We start from the raw sequence: 21,104 nt of genomic DNA, 5'->3' as shown, positions 1-21,104 counted from the left end.
TTACAAGGAAACCTATCAACGTATTTGTATAACACTTACGTGCCCGGCAGTGGTCCTGGATAGGGTCCCGGTCCCGGTGCTGGGTAGCCACTGTCTTCGATCAATACCTGTGCGTCATTTGTGTAATTGCGTCGACCGCGCAAATCAATGCCGATGCAAGTGTAGAGACCGGAATCACGTGGCGTGGAGTCACGTATTTCAATGGTGTTTCCGCTGATGATGACATTACGTTGACGATACAGTGGATAACCATCTTTGTTCCACTCATAGATGAGCGAGATAGAGGTAGTCGGTTGGCAGGTGAGACGTACTGGCTGTCCCGACTCGCCGGTGAATGATGGCGGGTCGATGTAAATAAGTTCGCGGGGCGGTGGTGGTGCTACGGGTGGCGCGACGCGCACATAAACCTGTGTATACTTCTCATCGATGCCGTTTTCGTTGGAGGCCCGACAGCGGTAGCGGCCTTCGTCAGATTTGCGTGGTGCTTCGAAGATGAGACGGGTATCTTCTGTGCGTGCTTCCAGAGACATTTGGCCTTCGACACGGGTCCATGTGACTGTTGGGGTTGGATGACCACTCACTTCGCAGTAGATTTCATTGCGTTGGTATTCCTCGAATGTGACCACTTGCGGCAGGTTGACGATTTGTGATGGCGTGCGCTGTGATTGCTCTACATTGTGTCGACATATTAGAAATAGTATATAAAAAGAATATAAGGTGAGCAGGGTAAGAGGTACGATTTTTTGTATATATGTTAAGAGGTTTTGAGGTCGTGAACAATTGTTTTACCGTAACGAGCCAACATTTCACTGGCATAGGCTGCACCCATTTTGTTTTTGCAAGAATTTTACGAAAATTTTGAAATATAAATATACACTCAAAATAGCAGTGATTAGTGAATAAAAAATTCACGCTACTTGCGCTGGCACTCACCCGTTATGGTTATGGAAATTCGGTCTTCAAAAACGCGGTTCGTCTCGTTATTCACTGCACGGCAGACATACACACCGGAGTCGTGTATTTCTAAATTGTATAAGCGCAAAACGCCACCATCTTCTTCGGCGCCGATCGGCAGACGATCGCCCAGCTTGGACCATGACACGAACACGGGCACCTGTAATACCAAAGCCAACGTGTTAACGCACTTTAGTGGAATTAAACAAAATAAGGGTGGATACTTACGCCATTCCAAGCCATACGACCGGTGCAGCTCAAAGTTAGTGAGCCACCGATCGGTATGATGGTGATTTCAGGCGGTGCAATCGAGACGGTAATCTGTGTTTGGTAATCTGGCAGCGGTGTGGGCACTGGCCTCGGCGGTTCCGGTCGAGCGTAGCCATCTGTAGCGTGGAGCAAGTTTAAGGTTAACATTCATTTTGGAAAAAACGGAACATGGAACTACTTGAAACATATATAATTAAGCAGGCATAGGCGAGCAAGTCTGACGACGAGCTCACCGCCCCACTGGAACATAAATATTAGTGACACTTATTGTTGTTGGCTTGTTGGTTTCCAGCAAGAGACTAAGTGCAAATCGCCAGCAACAATTTTGGTTGCTCAGTGTCTGCATTGTGCGCCGGCAATCTGCTTTCGGCTCTTGCTGCCCCAACATACCGCTATGTATAAAACATTGTAAGCGTTCTACGGTTAAACAAAGTAGCTATTTTAAAGAAACTCTAAAGCTCGAACAGTGTGAAAGTCTTTACGTGTATTTCGGTACAAGTTAAGTGTATTGAAGTACAATGGTGTGTGTGTGTGTGTGTATGAGTATAAGTATAAGTAGCTGCTCAGATGTGGTTAATACTTGTGCTAAGTGTGGTTTTTCAACGCGGGTTGGCTTGGGTTGCTAGTAGAAGCTTTGTTGTACAGTTAAGTGTTATAAAGTCACTACTGGATTAGATGGGAACGGGTGTATCAGTATTATGATTACTATTTGTTCTTTTGCCTACGAACACTTGGATCTCACAACGGGGTAGAACTGCTTTCGACCTAAATGATCGCTTGAAATTCATAGAACACATAGAACACGTACTAAGGCGAGTCTAATAGTATATTTGTACGTAAATATGGTAAGTTATTTTAAAAGCTACCAAAAACACGCCACTAATTTTATCATCCATATGAAGTGTTTAAGATCTGATACCGACTACTACTACACGATACTTGGTAGTCTTTTGCAAAAATTGAGTCTAACAGTAGGAGGAAACATTTATAGACATAAAATACCAATTACTTGTATTGTCAGTACTGCATTTACGTATGTATGCGCGCATGTACAGGCTGGTCCACTTTGTGTGTTCTTTCAAGCATAAAAAAATTACTAGTAAAAATGATCTTCTTTTACGAAGCGCTGCGTGTTCATTATTTGCGATTCCGCTCAAGTACCCCTCTAATTCTTGAACGGATTGTGATACAAAGAAAGCGTCGAACTCAAGTCACGGCTCCGATTAACCAACTTGGCGCAAGAGAGTTCTACTTAGTTGCCCGCGCACGACCTTAATTTTTAAGTGCTGACCTAACCGTTAACTTTTATTTCCACCTTAAGCGAAATGACAAACTCGCACCGACTGCCAACGAGCGGTTTATAAGTTATCCAGTTGCAATATTAAAATGCTTTTTAGAAAATATTATTTATTCGATCGTTTGTTTTTGTAATGCTCTCCGAAAAATTTCCGTCACAGTAATAATGATATATGTATTTATACGAATGTTACCGAAGAGCGCACACTATATGGACCATCCTTCATGCCTACGGGTTTGTATAGTATAAATAGTGGAAATGGCAAAGTCGTTTTCAACACAGTAGGAACTAACCCGAAAACACTATTTTTACTAGGGTAGTGATGAACTATTGCTTTGCCAAACATGAAAGTCAAGAGCCAAAGGCACTACCAATATATTTCTAAGAGCAAACGATTGTATGTAAAATGGTTGTGCGAACCTCGCCGATTGCAGTCGCCGCGCAATCTCGTCACGTTCCCTACTTTTCGGTTACCCTTGTATAATTGCAGTGTTTCATTGCTTGCGAATGTCTCATTGGGCATGAGGTCCACCTGATAGTCACTACAGCACGATTTGGGCTCGATCACTAAAGTGTCCGGTTTATCAATGAGCGTTGACTTATCATTGTTATCGGTTTTGTTGCTTTTAACTTTATATTTTGCATATGTGTGGAGAAAAGGAAGAATATTTTGCTCAAAATGTACTTAACGCGTGCTTCAATTCGTTAAAATTGCATGTGTGTGTGCTAAACACACTCTCATGCTATACAAGTATATATGTATATGTTTAAATATAGATATATGCATATGTTTAGGTCAGATATATACCAATCAGCGTTTGTTTAAATGAGCGTTTGTAAGTGGAACTGTGTGTGCAGTTGGTACATCTGCTCTGAGGCACAGCTGAGTTTGGGTTAAATATTGGTTTGTATTATCATTGAGCAATGCTCGCGATATTTGAGTAATTTATACAATCTGTTGCTGTTTAACTCTTTCTAGGTGCTCTTTACTTACCATCTATCTGACATTGTTGACCGGAGTAACCCGGCTTGCATCTGCAGGTCACTTCGCTGTCTTGTAGGTAGCAGGAGTCGGTGGTGTCTTCGCGACAAGGGCAGGCGACGCAGCTGCCATAGTTGTCTTTGTAATGCAGTGGTTCGCACTTCTCGCAGGAGGTGCCCGAGTAGCCAGCTGGGCAGGTGCAGACTTCCACTTCGATGGCTTGTTGAGCATCGGGTGTGCGATGCTCGCCGGCCGACTCAAGTATTACATCGCGTATGCTTGTGCGTGTGGTTGGTATCTTGGGTGTGGCGCGTATAAGAATGTGTTCCAAGTTGGATAGCACGCTCATGAAGTCCAAACGTCCGGCATTTACAGAGCGACCGAACTCCTTTCGTTGCCAATTTTCATCTTCGTGCAAGCGTACACGGTATTCACTACTATCTTGCTCCTCACGTGGTCTGGACCAGACCAATTTCATACCATTACCAATGAGTATAACATCACTGCCGGGTACACTGTTGCCGTAACTGTCCACATCCAGCCTATACGATAGATGTCCGCCATATGAGTACAGCTGGTTGCCCAATACTGAGCCGCGTATGCTCCAGTACTTTTGTGTATACGAATTGTAGTTGTAAGTGAACATGTTTGTAGGTATGTCAAAGCTTAGATTCTCTTCATCAACTATGCTTCCTTCTTCGTCTGTGAGCAGCGGTTTGAAGAGGATGAAATCGACAGGTATAAGTTGGCGGTATAATACAGCAGAGCTGCATTTTGTGCTCTTGCCAGAACAATAACACTCCTCACAGCCATCGGGATTGCGCTCGGATAGGCCATAAGTGCCCGGTCGACACTCACTACAATATGGGCCAACTACATTGGGCTTGCAGGCGCAATAGTTACCACTGCAGGAGGCAGTACCATCGCGGTTGCAGTAGGCACATTCAATTGTTTGATTGCCCGGAGCCGGTGGTGGGTAGGGTTCATCATAATCGGGCGAGCAGTCATTTGGTGTACCACCGGAAGCATTGCCAACATAACCTGGAGCACAGCGATCGCAGAATTCACCAGCGGTATTGTGTTCGCAGTTCTAAAATGGAAAATAGAATCATTTATTACATGTTTGTATATTTCTTGTGTGTATGTAGAGTTGGTAACTTACGATACATGTGCCGGTCTCAGCGTCGCATTGGTCTGAGTGGCCATTACATTCACACGGGATGCAAACGCCTAAGTAAAGACCTCCTTCGCTGAGACGTTTATAACCAGGCGCACAACGCTCACAAGAGAGTCCAATATAGCCAACTGGGCAGCGACATTCTTCCACTTCGTAGGCACGTGGTGTTCCGATATTATTCTGCGTAGCAATATCCAGTGAAACTTGCGTCAGTTGGCCGTCTTTGGTGCTGGTAGTGTAGGTGGCCTTGATATAGATCGCATCAATTTTCGAAAGTGCCATCAACAAGTGTTCACGATTGACCACTTGACCATCAGGACGTTGCCAGGCGCTTTCAATGATCGGTACTGAGTACGAGCTGGGTTGGCTGGGGTTCACACCGGCTTTACGGTAGTGAATAATCGTTATATCTTCACCCTGCACAGAATAAAATAAATTATTTTGTTTTATAGAGGAGTTGTTTTTAATTTTTACTTACACTGATGACAACATCGGGTGCTGTGTTGCGGGACATAAGTCCACCTGGCAGTGGGTTATAGCTGAGGTTATACGATAGTTTGCCACCATAGGCGGTAATCTTGTCACCAAGGAATGGTGCAGGTAGACTCCAATACAGTGGATCGGGGGACAACTGTTGGTTGAATGTCAGAGCGCTATTATATTGTTGGAAATTGACTTTAGATGGCTGTGCGGCTTTGTAGTCGCGAATCAACTCGAAACCATGAGGTGCGCCTGAACGTCCAAAGCTTGAAGATATTTGATCACGGTACCAGCTGCTGCTGGAACATTGCTTTGTCAGACCGCTGCAGAAGCATTCAATGCAACCGGTGTATGTGAAGCTGTTCAAATGGAAGGATTCGGGAGCACAGGTGTCACAACGTGGACCGACAACTAGCGGCTTGCATTCGCATGTACCGTTGGGATGCGGATAGTAAGTGCCCTCAGCGTTGCATGTGCTCTCTGGAATTGGATGGCAGCTGCCGCCAGGAATTAGCGGATTGCCCTGATAACCAGCAGCGCAGATCTCACAGCGTCGGCCAGTATAACCCTCGAGACAGTTGCAAGTTACGTCGCCATCGGGACTCAACTGACAACCGCTGGCAAAGTTGCTTGAACCAGTTTGTGGACATGGGCAAGAGCGACATGGTATGCCACGAGCGGGATCGCCATAGGTACCTGGTTGGCAAGGCTCTGGTACAAAAGGTACGCAGCGACCCAACCAGGGACCATATTTCTCACGCACATAACCAGGAGCACACGTCTCGCAAGAGTCACCAATGTAGCCAGGTGGACAGACGCATTTCTCGACCAACGAAGCTGAGCCTAAGCCTTGATCATCAAGACTAGCAGAGTCCATAACTATGTTTGTAAGTTCAACCTCACGTTCTGTAGCATCAATGTAGCTCAAACGAATGAGAATGTTGTCCACATTAGCGAGTACCATCATGACCTCACCACGAGTTGCACGACGACCATCAGTCTTGTACCAATTACCAGAACTGAATTGTACAGAAATCTTGTTCTTCACATTGGGTTCCGGTTGATTACGCACGCGTTGAGTGAGTGTTAGACCGTTGCCAGTTATTATAACATCAGGTGCATTGTTGGCACGTCCATTGCCCATATAATTGACCTCATAGCGCAGATAGCCACCATAAGATTTCAACTGGTTGCCCATATACTCGTTAGGCAGTGCCAAGTAAGGCTGTTCACGGCTGTTATATCCCACATCGGATACGCGGAACTGTACACCATGATGACGACTGAGGATATTGGGAACTGGTGCATCATTGATGATAATATCACCATACGGATTCAATTCTACGTTCTTGACCTTGTGTGAAGAAATTGATGGTTGAATAGCAAAATTGAAAAGATTGGCACTCCTGCAAGTCTTAGATATGCCAAAACAGAAGCAGTCGATGCATTCATCGGGCCGGCGAGCGAGCATGTTGAAAAAGCCGGCTGGACAGACGTCGGCGGTTGTCGGAGTGTTGACTGTTACTTGTGTATCAGGTGTAACGAAAACGCGGCCTTTCGGGTTGAGAATTTCGCACGAGTACGCGCCTTGGTCTTGTGATGCCATATTGGGGCAGTACAGTGTAGCTGTGCCGCCATAATTCTTCGTGACACATTTATCGGGGACGTGACCCCAGTTCAGGCGCCAGACGATAAGTGGGACTGGTACGCCGGTGCCCACACAAGTAATATTTAAGGCCTCGCCCGATTCCAAACGAACATTTGGAGGCGGTGGACGGATTGCGGCAGGACCCACTGAAAGTTGTAAAGAAAAATGTCAAAATAAAGTACAAGTGCATAGAAGTTCAAGTGGACTTACTGCAGCCGATTTCATCGCTACCATCCAAACAATCATTTGTGTCGTCACACTGGAAGTTTTTGGGAATGCAATGACCGCTGCGACATTGGAATTCGTCGTAGCGACATGGTGCACCACTTGGCTCGGGGTCGCAACTGTCCTCATCTGAATTATCGAAGCAGTCGTCCTCGCCGTCGCAGCGCCAGATGCGGTCAATACAGCGCGAGTTGCGGCACATAAACTGATTGGGCTGGCATTTAAGACCGTGACTGCAGCTCTCCTCATCGGAACCGTCCGCACAGTGTGGAGTACCGTCGCAAATTTGTGACTTATCGATACATTGGTTGTCACGGCAGGTGGCCTGGTAGGCGCGACAAGCTGTTGGTGGACGTTCGTTGTCGGGATTCACTGTAGATCAAGTAAGGAAGACAATGTTAGATAAAATTTCCATAAAATACTAGTTTACGTGTGTAGAGTTATGTTTACCGGCGCATTTTTGGAACGTGAAGTCCAGTATTAAGAAATTTGAGAATTTTTAAAAAAAATAAAACAGTAAGCAGATAAAAAGAGGGCTTAGTTTAGGGAAAATGATATACAAACATTGCAGGAAAATGTACCTAGACCGAAAAACTCTGCACCAATATGCGGCACTGTGCCATATCTGATTTTGGGCGAGGATATTTGGTATTTGTTATCATTCCACGCTGCGTCCGGACGTTGGTAAATGAGATTTTGAATTGGTTTCTAAGCTTATTTAAACGCTGGTAGAACCAGTTACTTACATTTCTCCACTGTAAGATGTACGGTTACTTGTTGTCCAGAGACATGACGGGGGTAGCCTGCAGCTTCGCAGATATATGGGCCGGAGTCTTCAACCTAAAGAAAAATTAGCGGTTAATACGAGAATAATAAGAGTTGTGTAATTTATTTGGACACTTACGCGGATGTTGGGGATTTCCAGACGACCATCGCCATTGTCTCGTGCGCCAATCGGTAGGGGACGGCCACCAGGGCGTGTCCATTTGACGCGTGCGCGCAGTGAACCTTCGTCCCGACAACGGAAGATAACCTCGCGACCTTAACAGGATGTTAAATATGGAATGATGTTAGTATAAACGATTTGATAGTAGAGTTCGTGGTGTGGGTGTCTATCATTCAGTGCGACTGTGTTCTATATGGTACAATGCGGTCACTTTTTTGGCTAGTTATACAAAGTCAAATTCATGGAGAACGTTGCAAGTGGTAGGGGGTAGGCATTTATAGATTTATAATATAATATATGTAAACTTAAGTGAGTGTATAGCATTGTATTTACAAGACGAATTCAAAAGTGCATTTGCATTTGGTTGCCATTTCGTGCGGTGGCCACTTGGACGGGGTCTCATACAGCAGAAGTACTCAATTAAGCATTAAAATAAAGCCGACTTACCCTCCTTAATATATCCTGTGTTTCATTTTCATTGCAATGTATATTTTTTTTCATTTACAGATTTTAATTTCGAATTCGGGGAATAAAAGCGGAATATATGTAGTATAAAAAGCAAGAATTATTCGAAATCTAAGTACACGCAATATGGTTATTGCATCGAGGTAGTCGAGAGCGGGAAGTTGCGCAGAAATGTCTCTTTTGACGTCTAAGCCGCCTTCACGCTAACGACACTTCGATATTATAACGCTATCTTTTATAAGAAAGTTAAACAAATTATTTCGTTGGAATGAAAAATTGGCCGAATACTCACTTTCTTTGATAATCTGGCTCTCGGGGTATGTCTTCAAGTTCAATTCTGGATTTGAGGCTGGGAAATCTACAGCTTCTGTGGAAAAATAAAGCCTGAGTTAGTCATACACTTTATATATGTATAATAATAAATTTCGAAATGAACCGTTTATGTGCTGGTGTATGAGTTTAGTGTGGAGAACGAACGGTAAGCAACAAAGCTAGTATGAGAATTTTTGTGATTTTAATTTCATCTTCAGATGTGTGTTAAGTAAAGTGTGTGCAATAAGTATTGGTTTCGTGAATGGGAAGCGGTGACTGAGTGACAGCATGACTGGGCTTTGTTAATTTCTCCTAATCTTTAGCTGATTGCTAATTTTTCTAAATCCAAGTGGGGGTTATATTGGTTAATCGAAAAATGCTTTTCGTATTTCTAATCAAACTTCAATTAAATTTTTTTTTAAGTTATTTACTCTAGGAGAATTTTATAGAATATTATAGAATTGATTTCAATAAATATTTGGTCTGAGCGTATTGGTGCTGGGATATTTTGAAATGGCCTTCGTAATACACGCTTTTTGTGAGCTTCTAACTTTATTTGGGTTCGTGTGGCCCAATCAAAATTAATATTATAGAGTCTTCATCTTCACTGTGTCTGCAACACCGTCGTTATATATAAGTACCCGTTATAACAACAACAGCAACAACCGCAGTTATATTGTCTTGCCATTGTTAATGCTTTCTTAGCTTATCCTTCTACCATAAATTGTGCGACTTTAAGCGCCCTGCACCCTAAATTACCGTTTAACACAAAACTTACGCTCAATTTCATTTGAACTCGGGTTGCAGTCCAGCTCATCGCTAATATCGAGTGGACAATCGATCACGCCGTTACAGCGCAAGGCATTACGTATGCACGGACCGTTCTCACAACGAAACATGAGCGGTCCGCACGCCTTGTTAGATCCTTCGTACTCCAGTTGCAGTTCGCGCAGATATTCTGTACACCAGATTGGGTATGCAAACACGAAGCGATCACGTACATATGTGTTTAGGTATGTATGCAGTTGTCGATAGATGAATGTATGTGACATTATGTGTAAGTATGTAAAGTATTTGAAAATGTATTATGTACATGAATGAAGAAAGTGATAAAACTTGCGGAAATATGTGCATAAAAAAGCATAGAGTGTACTCACTGCACGAAATCTCATCGGAGCTGTCCGCGCAATCGGTGTAGCCATCACAGCGCGCCGCCGCATTTATACACTGTCCATTATTGCAGCGGAACTGCGAACCGGTACAGGGCACAACGTAGGCGGGCTCAGAGCAGTCCTCCTCGTCCGAGCCGTCGCGGCAGTCCTGATAACCATTGCACTGGGCGTTACTGGAAACACAGTCACCATTGCGACAACGGAATTGATTGGCAGCGCAACCTGGCCGAGAGTGAAGTGTAAAAGAAAGAAATTAGTTTGCGTCGCAGACAGTTTGTGTGGCGGGAAAACGGATATATACTGGGTTTGCTTTAAGAGAGTTGCTACATAACAGGGGTAACAGAGAATTAAAATTCGTCAAATAAATAAAATATATACAATATGTTTACGGCTAACGGCTTAGCATGCGCTAGACCGGTTGCTGGAGTGGATAAGAGCTTTTAAGAGGGAACATAAGTACAATTGCATGCGCTTAGACTAAAGTTATATGAGAGAGTTAAAAATAAGTTGCACTAAAATAAATTATGCTATGCTAGCTTAGACATAAAAAAAAATAATTAAAATGCTTAATTGTAACTTTAATAATAATAAACTGCAACGAATAGGGTATAAATCAGTGGAAATTTATCTAAAAATATGTAAAAGAATGCAAGAAAAATAATTTGAAAGTAATGCTTGTATTAACCAATGCAATTTTGCTCATCGGAGAAATCTTTGCAATCGTAGTATCCGTCGCAACGTTGCGTCTCATTTATGCAGTACTGACGATCAAAGCAGAGAAACTCATTCTCCTTGCAGGTGGTGCCTTACAAAGTATGTATTAAATAATTGTTGGTTTTGTTTTTTTGTTTTTTATAAAAAAGGTGAATAGATAGATTGAAAATATTTGCATGTTGTTGCAAGAAAGAAGCGTAAATAAATGTCGTGCGACAACAGCAGAGTCTAGAAAGGCTTCCCAAGGCTTTTTAGCAAAGCTTACATAAAGTAATCATAAAGTAATGGCAAGTAATTAATATCGAACATGAAAATCTTTCTAAAATCTGCTGTTTCTCACAAAGCATATGCATAGGTACATAACAATAAATATAAGAATTCTTATGTAAAGGCCGATGAGAAAACGTATTACAAAGTGCTTCTAATGACAAAAGCTGCGCACACAGAGGTGTTTAATGGTGGTTAATATAAATATATGACAGTGATGTGCCGCGCTATGAGGGGAATTTTGAGTTTGTTTAGCAAATGAAGTCGTGTGCAAAATCAGCGGTCAGTTCTTTACCACTGAGGGTCGCAAGTTGATCAAAAAAAAAACTGAGTTTTGGCTTTAGAATATCATTTCTAATTCGCATTATAGTATAATGTGTTGAGTGAGGCCTATTAGTGGCTATTGTTCTATAGTCTCTTCCTCTTTTAACTCCCCACATCTGCTACAATAGTCGTTGTAAGGAGTCCCTAGTCTACTGGCATGCTTGACATTTAGACAGTGACTTATTAGCAAATATATCATCATATATCATTCCTTTCAATTTCGAATAGCCGTGTGCGGCCCACATTCCGATCATGTCAAGTTTGCCTGCTTGTTGAGCAAGTCAGAGATTTATAACATATTTCCCGATTAAATATCTGCATGCAGCCAGAGGCATATGGATTGCGGAGTCTGATTGTAGTGTGGTGCCTATTCTGGCACTTGCTTCACAGTTCCCAGGAATAACACTACATCCTGGAACCTATTGCAGGTTTATTGTGAAATAGCGAGATCTTAGACTAGGATATAGTCTAAATACTTCAGTGATTTTAAAGCCGCTTGGCTATCTATATACATAAATACATTCGTTCTAGAGTGTGCCCGCATTCTTATCAGAACAAGAAAGCTTTCTTTAATTGCTGTGATCTCCGCTTGGAAGGCACTGTAGTGGTCTGGCAGACGGAATGCGATTTTGGTATCTAGCTTTGCGGAAAAGACACCACTCTACACTTTGCACGTTTCGTGGCTAATCGAACTCTCTAAACCACTATAACTCTATTTAAAACTAAAGAATCACAATTTGAGCGAGGCTCGATCAAATGTACATCAAAGTACCCATTACGACCATTACATTATCGAGATTTTACATCAGAGTCAGTCTGTGGTGTCTTTAGCGCTATAATTTCGTAGCTTGTGTGCTTTATATTTTTGTCAGTCAATCTTAGGTACAAATTCTAGCACAGGTCATTTGACTTTAAGAAACCTGCATCCATGAGACGAGCGGAAAAGTTTTCAGTCGGTAAGAATATATAGTAAGTCGTGATTTTATGCTACTGAATGAATTACGCTCTCTTCGACTTCATTTGCCTACATATAGATAGTTCAATGCCGATTTTCACATAGCCAATTTGTGTGCAATTTTACGGAAAACGAAGAAAAACTATTTTATACTCGGTGCATACAAAAGAAATACAAGTGTGATCGTGAGATATACCACTCGAGCTTAAGCAGCGGCGCTCGGGAACAGTGTGCACTTACAATTTGCCTCATCGGCGCCATCGTCGCAGTCGCGTGAGCCATCGCAACGTTCACTCTCCGAGTAGCATTTGCCGTTCGGACAAGTGTGCATTGGGCATGGGTAGGTGGGCAATGGGCGTGGTCGTGTGGGCGGATATGGTGTACAGTTCAGCTCGTCGCTGCCGTCCGTGCACTCTCTAATGTTGTTGCAACGTATAGAGTCCGGATGGCATTCGTCGTCGCAAAAATACTGATCGGCCGTGCAGTCTTCCGGCGTGTGGCGCGTAGCAACTACAGTCGTGTGAAGCGATCAAGCGCGTCGAAAGCGAAGTTGATGAGTCGTGGCAAAATGGGAGAAAGCATGTTTGCCGACATACATGAGTATATGCAATTACGCAGCGAGAGAGAGAGGGAGAGAGAGAGAGAGAGAAATGCAAAATGATATGTATTAGTGGTTAATATGGTTTGGATGACACAGCTGTAAGTGGAACGGTTTTCATTAATGCTTGTAGGTGGCAAAACTGTAAGTTGTTTACATAAATTCACATAAAAACATATTAAGGCGAAATATAATATATACTTATACATAAATAATTAATACATTTTCGGACACATATTGTTCAAAGGCCGGTGGCATTAAAAATTTTGTAATTCAGCTTGAAATTTTGAATATTCTATTTGTATTTTTGTTTTTGTTTGTTCTGTTACCATTTTTGCTGCATTGCCTGGGCGCCTCGTCGGATCCGTCAATGCAGTCGGCGTGCCCGTCGCACAGGTAATCTTTGTTTATACACTGGTAGTTGCCGCACTGCCACTGGTAGGCGTGGCAGGACTTATTCGACACTAACTGTATTACATCCTTATCACGTTCGGTGCCTATGTACGGTTTTATGTTGTTGTTGTTTTTGTTGGTGAAGTCGGTGTTTAATTTAGTCAACATTAACATTTATAATGCGTATAATATGGTTGTGTTATTGTTTTTGTATGATATATAGTTTTCCAGCACAGAAACAATAATTACACGATTAAACAGTTGAAACGACAAAAAAACATTGAAAATGGACACAGGTGAGGTTATGTCATGTGCGAAGTTTTTATGAAATTAAACAAAAAAATTAAAAAATATATACATATTTACATACAAACACATAAATAAAAGTTAATGAAGTAAAAAGTAAATAAATAAGCAAAATGTATGGAGAGACAGAGAGTGTTAATGAGAGTGAAGTGGAGAGCTTTTGAAAGGTGAAGACATTTGGCATGATGACTTTCTAAGCTTTTTAAAGTGCTACATTTTTTTATCGATGGTGTATAGACGTTGATAAAGTGGAGCCTAAAAAATTGGCACTATTTCAAAAAAAATATTGGGTAGTCGAAAAAGTCTTTTCGTATTTTTAATAAAATTTTAACTTATATTTTTTATATTTATAATGAACTTCAATGAACCAAATATGTACCATTTTGGTCAACCACTTTTTGCCAATTTACGCTAGCGACATTATATTAGTGTAAATCAAATATATAGAATATCGTCGCAATGTCTGGATCTACTGGATAGTTAGACTATTCAGAATATAAAAAACCAAAAAACTATTGTTTTTTTTATTTGTAGATAAGAATACCCCTTTCAAAAATTTACTACACACGTACCCAGCTAAGAGGCATATATTCAAAAATGAGTAAAATATTTTATAGTTAAAGAAACCAAGCTCAGAAATTTATTATGTTATTAGAAATTATTGAGAACCGTAAGTGAACCAAGTAGCTTTTTGATTAAAAAGCTTATTTACGATTTTTTGATAAAGAAACGTGCGTTTCAAACAACAATGTAATTTGGCGAGAGACAATCAAAGTAGGGGGCACATTTTTGAGTTAATTCCAGAATATGGTGCAGAATACTATTAAAAATGAAAATTAACCTCAACATTCAGTATTTTCAGCTAAACGTGTGTAAGAAAGAGAAGCACTATAAAGTTTCAGAACAATTTTGAATAAAAGTTTGTATTAAATTTTTGTCTACGAAAAAGCTTGCGGAAATGATTTTCCAACTTAATTTTGCTCAAATATTCACTTTTCTAATCTGTATCTCATTTTAATTTTTCGTTACCATCGCAGTTCTTTTCATCTTGCTCATCATCGCAGTCAATTTTGCCATTGCAATACAGACTCCAGTCGACGCAGGTGCCGTTACACAGGAATTTCAGTCTCGGACATTCGATTTTTGCCGCCACAGTTGCTCGTTCTTTAGGATTTTTGATGCGTGCGAGTGAATGAAAGAGGTTTGCTTAATTGAAACATACAGTTGTCTCGCAATAAAGATACAATAATCGTACTGTGACTTTAAGAATTCACGAGAAATTTTCAAAACTTTCGCTTCTACACACTAATAGACTACTTAAGTGACAAGCTGAGAGTGTTTTGCGCAATTGGGGCATGAGACTACACACTAAGTTGCCGAAAGAGCATGCAAAATGTTATGTGGCACATAAGCAGGGGGGGAGGCAAGGAAGTTGAGGTTATGGTAAATAGTCGAAAATATCGGAGTATATAGTAACTACAAATGTTTCGCTTTGCTACAATACGATAAAGTAAGTTAGCAGATTAAAGAACTAAGCAACTGGTTCAAAGCCATTCAGAAGTCAACGAATTTGGCGCTCGTAAACCTGCCGAACTTGAAGGTGTGGCGCCTGAACGTTCACTTCCAGCACTTACCGCAGTTCTGTTCATCGCTGGCATCGATGCAATCGGGATGACCGTTGCAGCGCTGTTGTGGCAAAATGCATTCGCCGGTGTGGCAGCTGCATGGTCAAGCAAGCAGTATTGTGTACGAGTTTGTTTGTATGCATGTTATTGGATGTATGATGATATGTTGCATGTTGTGAAATGTTTGTATTGGCGTTTGTGTGATGTTGCGTATGTGGTTGTGTGATATGTTGTAAAGGCGTTGATGAGCGCGCATGAAATGTTGGATATATACGTTAATAAAATGTTTCGCAGCGTTTGGTAATACGCAATATTTGTTGGACAGGCGTTGAAATACAATCAAGCTTTGCTCTTGCTTGCGTGAAAGCTTATCATGTGTAAAAACGGCGAAAGTTCTACGACTGCTTATAATAGTTATAATGAAATTGAGTTCAAGGAACACAATTAAAGTATGGTATGTGAAAGCTTTTTAGAGAAGGCAAAAAAGCTTCCACATAATTCTGTATGCAATTTAAGCAATCATTCGGTAATGATAATGAATTTGTAGAGCACTAAACCGTTTTTCTAAATGGATATTTTTCACAGAAAAGCTTTTCACACATAAATTAAAGTTGGGAATGTGAAAGCTTTTTAGAAAAAGGCAAAAAAGCTTTTTCAAAAAAGTTTTCCATTATCCTGTATGCAATTGTAGGAATCATTCAGTAAGGTTAGTGAACTTTTAGAACACAAAAACCCTTTATCAATTTGGATATTTTTCACAAAACAGCTTTTTTTAAATTTGCAACTTGGTGAAGGCTTAAAATACATATATGTAATTCTGTAGAAATATGCTATAATTTTCTTATATTAAAAAAATTATTTTCAACCTCAACGCGCATCCAACGAACATCACTGTTATCAAACGAAATATAGCAATTCTCTTACAGAAAAGCTTTGTCACGACAAAATGTGCAATTTTGCTCATCAGTGCCATCGTTGCAATTGACTATACCGTTGCATTGTTGATCGCGTAGTATGCAATAATTTTCATCGCATTCGAACTCGTTTTCGTGGCAATGCTCTGTGAATGTATATATGAATGAACGAACGAATGATTGATGTAAACAAAAATGAAACGGATTTAGTAAAAATTTGGTTGACATGCGCTTAGTGATTGGATTTAAAATTGATGAGAAAATGTGGAATAATGTTGTGAGTATTTAAAAGGCACTTGAATTACTGAATGTACTTGAATTAACGAGTTATCAGCAAAAAGATTAAATTTGAATATTATTTTATACGAATTGGTTTTACTTATAGGTATATAATATATTTGCTGTGCTGAGAGAGAGTACTCCTTTTTTATTGAAGTTTGAAGTTTAATTTGTAAAGAAGACCGGACCGATGATTGTCACTCGTGTGGGTTAGGTATGTTATAAGAAAGAGAGAATATATACCAAATTATGCGTATAAAAGGTACAATATTTAGATATCCGAATAATGGTGACTCTCGGAGAAAATATTGAGAGTAATCTTCCAGCAATTAAACTTCAATTTCGAAACATACGCTAATATGACGTCAGCCGACTGGCTGTATTGCAATCAACACAAGCTCGGTATATATTCTCTCAATCGTGTTGGGTATTTTTGTATGAGTGAAATTTAAGTATTTGGACGTGTTAGTTTTTCGTAAGGCATTCCAAGTGCTTAAATGTTTTAGCCTCTTTACACTTATAAGTGGTTAATTGTGCTGAGATTTTCACGGTGCATGGTAGTCGTATAGCTTGAGCCTTCGCAGACTTGCATTTGACTCGTACCTGTGAAGGGCGGACATTGTAATTCATCAGTCTCGTCATCGCAATCCGGATAACCGTCGCATTTCTTCTCAATCGGTATACAACGCGAGTAGTCGCACTCAAATTCGTAAATATCGCATTCGCTGAGCGCGGGATCCGGTTCGAAGTCTAAGAGCCGAGTGTTTGATTTTATGTATAATTGTGTGCGTGTATGGTATGTGGCATGGAAAAGATATATACAAATGTATGTAATATAATTAAAACATGCTTTGCGCAAAATTCAACAATAAAGAGGCATGGAACCATGGCTGGTTCGATTAGATTGGGGGTTTGCAGTGCATTACGGACTTAATCGCTGCTAATATGAAACCAATCAATTGTGCTTTTGCATTTGCAGCCTGATCGTTGGCATAAAAGTAGGGTTAATATTGGAATAAAAATTTCGCAAGGGTTTTAATTTTAACTTTAGAATTTTGAATAAAAGTAGTTGAGTATACCGTAGGTGGTGTCATCATAATTTAACGGGCAATTATTTTCGTCGGAACCGTCAACGCAATCGGTTATGCCGTTGCACCGTTTGTAGCCCGAAATGCAGATACCGTCGGCGCATTGATACTGAAAGCTATGGCATTCATTCACAATGCGCGTCTTATTATACTTAGCATGAAAATCTACAATAGATGAATGAGTTCAAATTTGAGTAGTGAAATAGTAAAAGTAGCGTGAAAATGGATTACTCGAGTTAAATGAATGGAATGAAAATACAAAACAAATGAGAAAAAATAGTTGAGAAACAAAAGCCGAGTGTGTTAGCGGGAGTGTGCGAGAGAAAATAAAGGATGCGCTCGTGTTAATGAGATTATTCGGAGTTCGTAACTGAGTGATTTTGGAGAGTGAGAGTAAAGTGCAGAGTTGCTAGTCGTGAGTGTATAAAATTTAAGTGATCTTGGTGAGTAGAGAGCTAGTCGTGAGTTATCAAGTTGCATAAAGGTATTTAGTCAGAAGTTTTTAAACATTTTTGGGGAACGAACATTTAAGTTCCTGTAGTATTATTAATTAGGAAGCTTATACAGCTAAAAAATACATTTTTCTTTTTTTAATTTTAATGCGGGATAAAAGTAGTTAGATTTTGTTAAACTAATTTAGCGGCTACATTTTATCTACTATATACATATGTACATATATTGTTATAAATACGAATAATTGGTTACGCTACTGCTTAAATCTATATCTAGTAATTCCATATTTATTTGAAATATTATAAGACATGCGCATGCAACATAAAATACTGGTAGTCGAAAAAGTTTTTTCGTATTTTGTCAATAACTGTCGTTGCAGTCGTATATCTCCAGTGCTACCAATCACATTGTGCCATACCATATAGTGTTGAAAAGGTGAGATTTTAAGCTTATTTGTTTATTTATTTATTACTATAAATATTAAAAAAAATAAGTTAAAGTTTGATTAGAAATACGAAAAGACTTTTTCGACTACTCAATATGGTATTAATTGTTAACTACTGCTGTTTGGCACATACAATACATACATACTAAATAATATAATATATAGATATATAATTAAATATTAGTTATTAGTTGTGAGCATGCACAAGGCATGCCGTTCAAGCAACTACTGGTATACTTACGGCAAATGCTCTCGTCGCTGCCGTCCTTGCACTGTCGCCTGCCGTCGCAGACTTGAGTTTTGGCTATGCAACCGCCGCCGCGCAAACATTTCCACTATATTTACATACAATAACGGTAAACTGTTAGCCACCTGAGTCACCACATTTCTACAATGTTTGTGCCTCAAGTGTGCGCTGCATGGCGGCGCGTGCGCTCCACACTGTGGGCGCGGTTGGCACCCGCCAGATGTGGTGTGGGGAGCGCACACGCATGCACCAACGCAACTGACTTACCTTATCGCTGCTGCAGTTGCATAAACTGTAGTCCTCGTCTTCGCGCTGCCTGCAATCGGCAGCGCCATCGCAAACGCTCTCGATCGGTATGCAATCGCCGTTACGGCACGCGAACTCAAGATTTTCGAGGCAAGTGTTATTGTTGTAGCCTACGAGTGCGATTAATGTGTTGAGATAATTTTTTTTTTAAGAGACCAAAATGAGTGAAATGTTGTGGCGCGTAAAAATATGAAAGAATGTTTGATTGAGTGTGATGCAAATAACTGAAGAAAACGCGTAAAATTAAGAGCGAGAGAGTTGAGCTCAAAAAGCAGCTGAACTTAATAATAATAACTGAGGATTTGGCTTAAACTCTTTGTAGTGAACTGCTGTTTAAGTAAATTTTGCATGGAAGTTGAGGGGGAGATGTGCATGTGTCTGTGTGTGTGTGTGAGTGTTGCAGGTGGGCGCGTATTATTTGCGGGGAGTGCGGGTTTGCTGAGTGGCGAAAGAGCGTAGCAAGACTGGGTTAGCCTCGCGGATAACCCACCCTGCTTACCCCTTAGGGTTACCACTCGCAAAGCATGCAAAATTTAGTTTGAGGCAGCAGTCGCCACTAAACGCAATTGCCCCCCAAAGGGCAAAAAAAAAATAATGTTGTATTAATGTTCAAGTTCTTTTCACCACAGCCCACCACCTAATTGATAGTTCGGAGGAACCTACTGGGTACTACGGGTGTGACAATATTTGCGTCCGTTGTTGTTGTACTGGCCCGGCTCGTCGTCGTCGTCGTTGTAGTTCTTGTGGCGGCAGTGGTATTCCACCAGGGTGAGTGTGTGGTGCGCACAAGCTTCGGCGGAGGCAATGTCGTGCGCTGCGGCTCCGGTCTGTATTGATCACAGCCGTACTCGTCCGTTAGATCGTTGCAGTGGTAAAATCCGTCACAGCGCAGGTGCAAAGGTATGCAGACCTTGTTGCCACACTCGAATTGTCGCTCGTTGCAGGCGTGCTGCGCGTTCGACTTTTCATAGAGGCCCGAGTTGTAGAGGTAGTACTCCTTGGCGTCCAAACCTTCCAGGACAGGCGCTTCCGTGGTTAAAACTCTGTGGTCGTGTGGTGCGTATTCGCGTATTATTTCATCTTCATCGAAGATATTGCGTCCGATGTCCTCAAGGTCTACACAACACAACCGCATGCAACCACGAGCGGACACAGGAAGGTTAAGCGGGGTTTTGCGGTTGGTTAAATATATATTTTTTGGTTAAATTTTGTTTTATTTCACATGCGCGCAAATTCAAATAGTTTTCCACAACCAAGAGTTGCCGTTAAATGCAATATTTTGCCAATTTGGGGTGGTTTTTGCCAGTGTTGCATTTGTGGTAGTAGCAAAGTAGTAGTGGTGTATTGTTAATTTTGTTTTAATTATTTTTTTTTTAGATTTTAGTGTTGTTTTTGTTTTTGGTTTTTTACCGTTACCGTAAAATTCAATTTCGTTTGTAACCAAAAAGAAAGAAAAGTTGTAAAAAATTAGTTTTAAAATTTTGTTATACAGTGAAAAAAACGTTGACCATTTGCAGGACACCGACATTGACAACTACAGTACTTGCATGACTTTCCAAAAGTACAAACTTCTAAAAGCAATAAGCGGCGGTAATCGGTAAAGCGCAATACATTTTGTATGATTATCACTAACACGAAACATACACCAAAAATATTTAAATGTAACGCACACTAACTACGAAAGAGTCACAACTCAAAAATTTTCAAAATCGCAACTCAAAAATTTTCAAAACTTTTTTTTTCAATACATTAATTTGTAATACACTTATCTACCTGCCCAAGAAATTTCATTGTCATCACTGTCTTGCTTAACTAGAAAATCACCGTTAAGTCTACCAGGTTGTTCAATAAGTTTTGTCGTGAAATTTTGAGTTTTAGAAAGTTGTGTGCACAATGGGTGCCGCTTCCGCTAACAATGGAACAAAAACACATTCGAATGAGACTTTCTGAGTAAAATTTGAAGCGTTTTAAAAAGGATAAAGAACATTTTGTGCGTCGATTCATCACTATGGATGAGACTTGGGTCTATCACCATGATCCTAAATCAAACAAGGGGCTAAAGAGTGGTGTGAACCTGTTTGTTCGGCTTGGAAACGAGTTTGTGCCCGGAAATTATCCAAGAAGGTTATGGCATTCGTTTTTTGGGGTGCGAGATTAATTTTGTTTGTGGATTACTTGCAAACTGGTAAAACAATTAATTCTGAATATTATTGCAACCTTTTGGACCAGTTGAAGGAAAAAATTTGTGACAAAAGACCCGGT

General features: G+C 40.7%; 1 protein-coding gene across 7 annotated transcripts in view; it reads right to left on the bottom strand.

Moving 5' to 3' along the window:
- LOC120776117 (basement membrane-specific heparan sulfate proteoglycan core protein) overlaps window positions 1-21,104 on the bottom strand; it is a 158,692-nt gene that overhangs the window by 19,960 nt on the left and 117,628 nt on the right. For 5 of the 7 annotated variants that reach the window (XM_040106621.1, XM_040106622.1, XM_040106623.1 and 2 more), the window contains exons 12-29: window positions 19,506-19,958; window positions 18,804-18,952; window positions 18,531-18,624; window positions 14,515-14,649; window positions 13,116-13,283; window positions 12,429-12,698; window positions 9,914-10,150; window positions 8,737-8,811; window positions 8,427-8,441; window positions 7,938-8,074; window positions 7,780-7,873; window positions 7,019-7,405; window positions 5,159-6,954; window positions 4,666-5,097; window positions 3,516-4,593; window positions 1,183-1,340; window positions 934-1,114; window positions 40-670 (exon numbers count right to left, since the gene is read on the bottom strand). In XM_040106621.1, coding sequence (XP_039962555.1) covers window positions 40-670; window positions 934-1,114; window positions 1,183-1,340; window positions 3,516-4,593; window positions 4,666-5,097; window positions 5,159-6,954; window positions 7,019-7,405; window positions 7,780-7,873; window positions 7,938-8,074; window positions 8,427-8,441; window positions 8,737-8,811; window positions 9,914-10,150; window positions 12,429-12,698; window positions 13,116-13,283; window positions 14,515-14,649; window positions 18,531-18,624; window positions 18,804-18,952; window positions 19,506-19,958 — 6,490 coding nt within the window. The remainder of the gene's footprint in view (window positions 1-39; window positions 671-933; window positions 1,115-1,182; window positions 1,341-3,515; window positions 4,594-4,665; window positions 5,098-5,158; window positions 6,955-7,018; window positions 7,406-7,779; window positions 7,874-7,937; window positions 8,075-8,426; window positions 8,442-8,736; window positions 8,812-9,913; window positions 10,151-12,428; window positions 12,699-13,115; window positions 13,284-14,514; window positions 14,650-18,530; window positions 18,625-18,803; window positions 18,953-19,505; window positions 19,959-21,104) is intronic. The other 2 variants (XM_040106626.1, XM_040106628.1) reach the window with 2 other exon arrangements.

The sequence above is a fragment of the Bactrocera tryoni genome, chromosome 4 (genome assembly GCF_016617805.1).
Source record: "Bactrocera tryoni isolate S06 chromosome 4, CSIRO_BtryS06_freeze2, whole genome shotgun sequence".
Taxonomy (NCBI): Eukaryota; Metazoa; Arthropoda; class Insecta; order Diptera; family Tephritidae; genus Bactrocera; species Bactrocera tryoni.
Note: the sequence above shows the minus strand (reverse complement) of the source record. Positions and strands in the feature narration are given on the sequence as shown.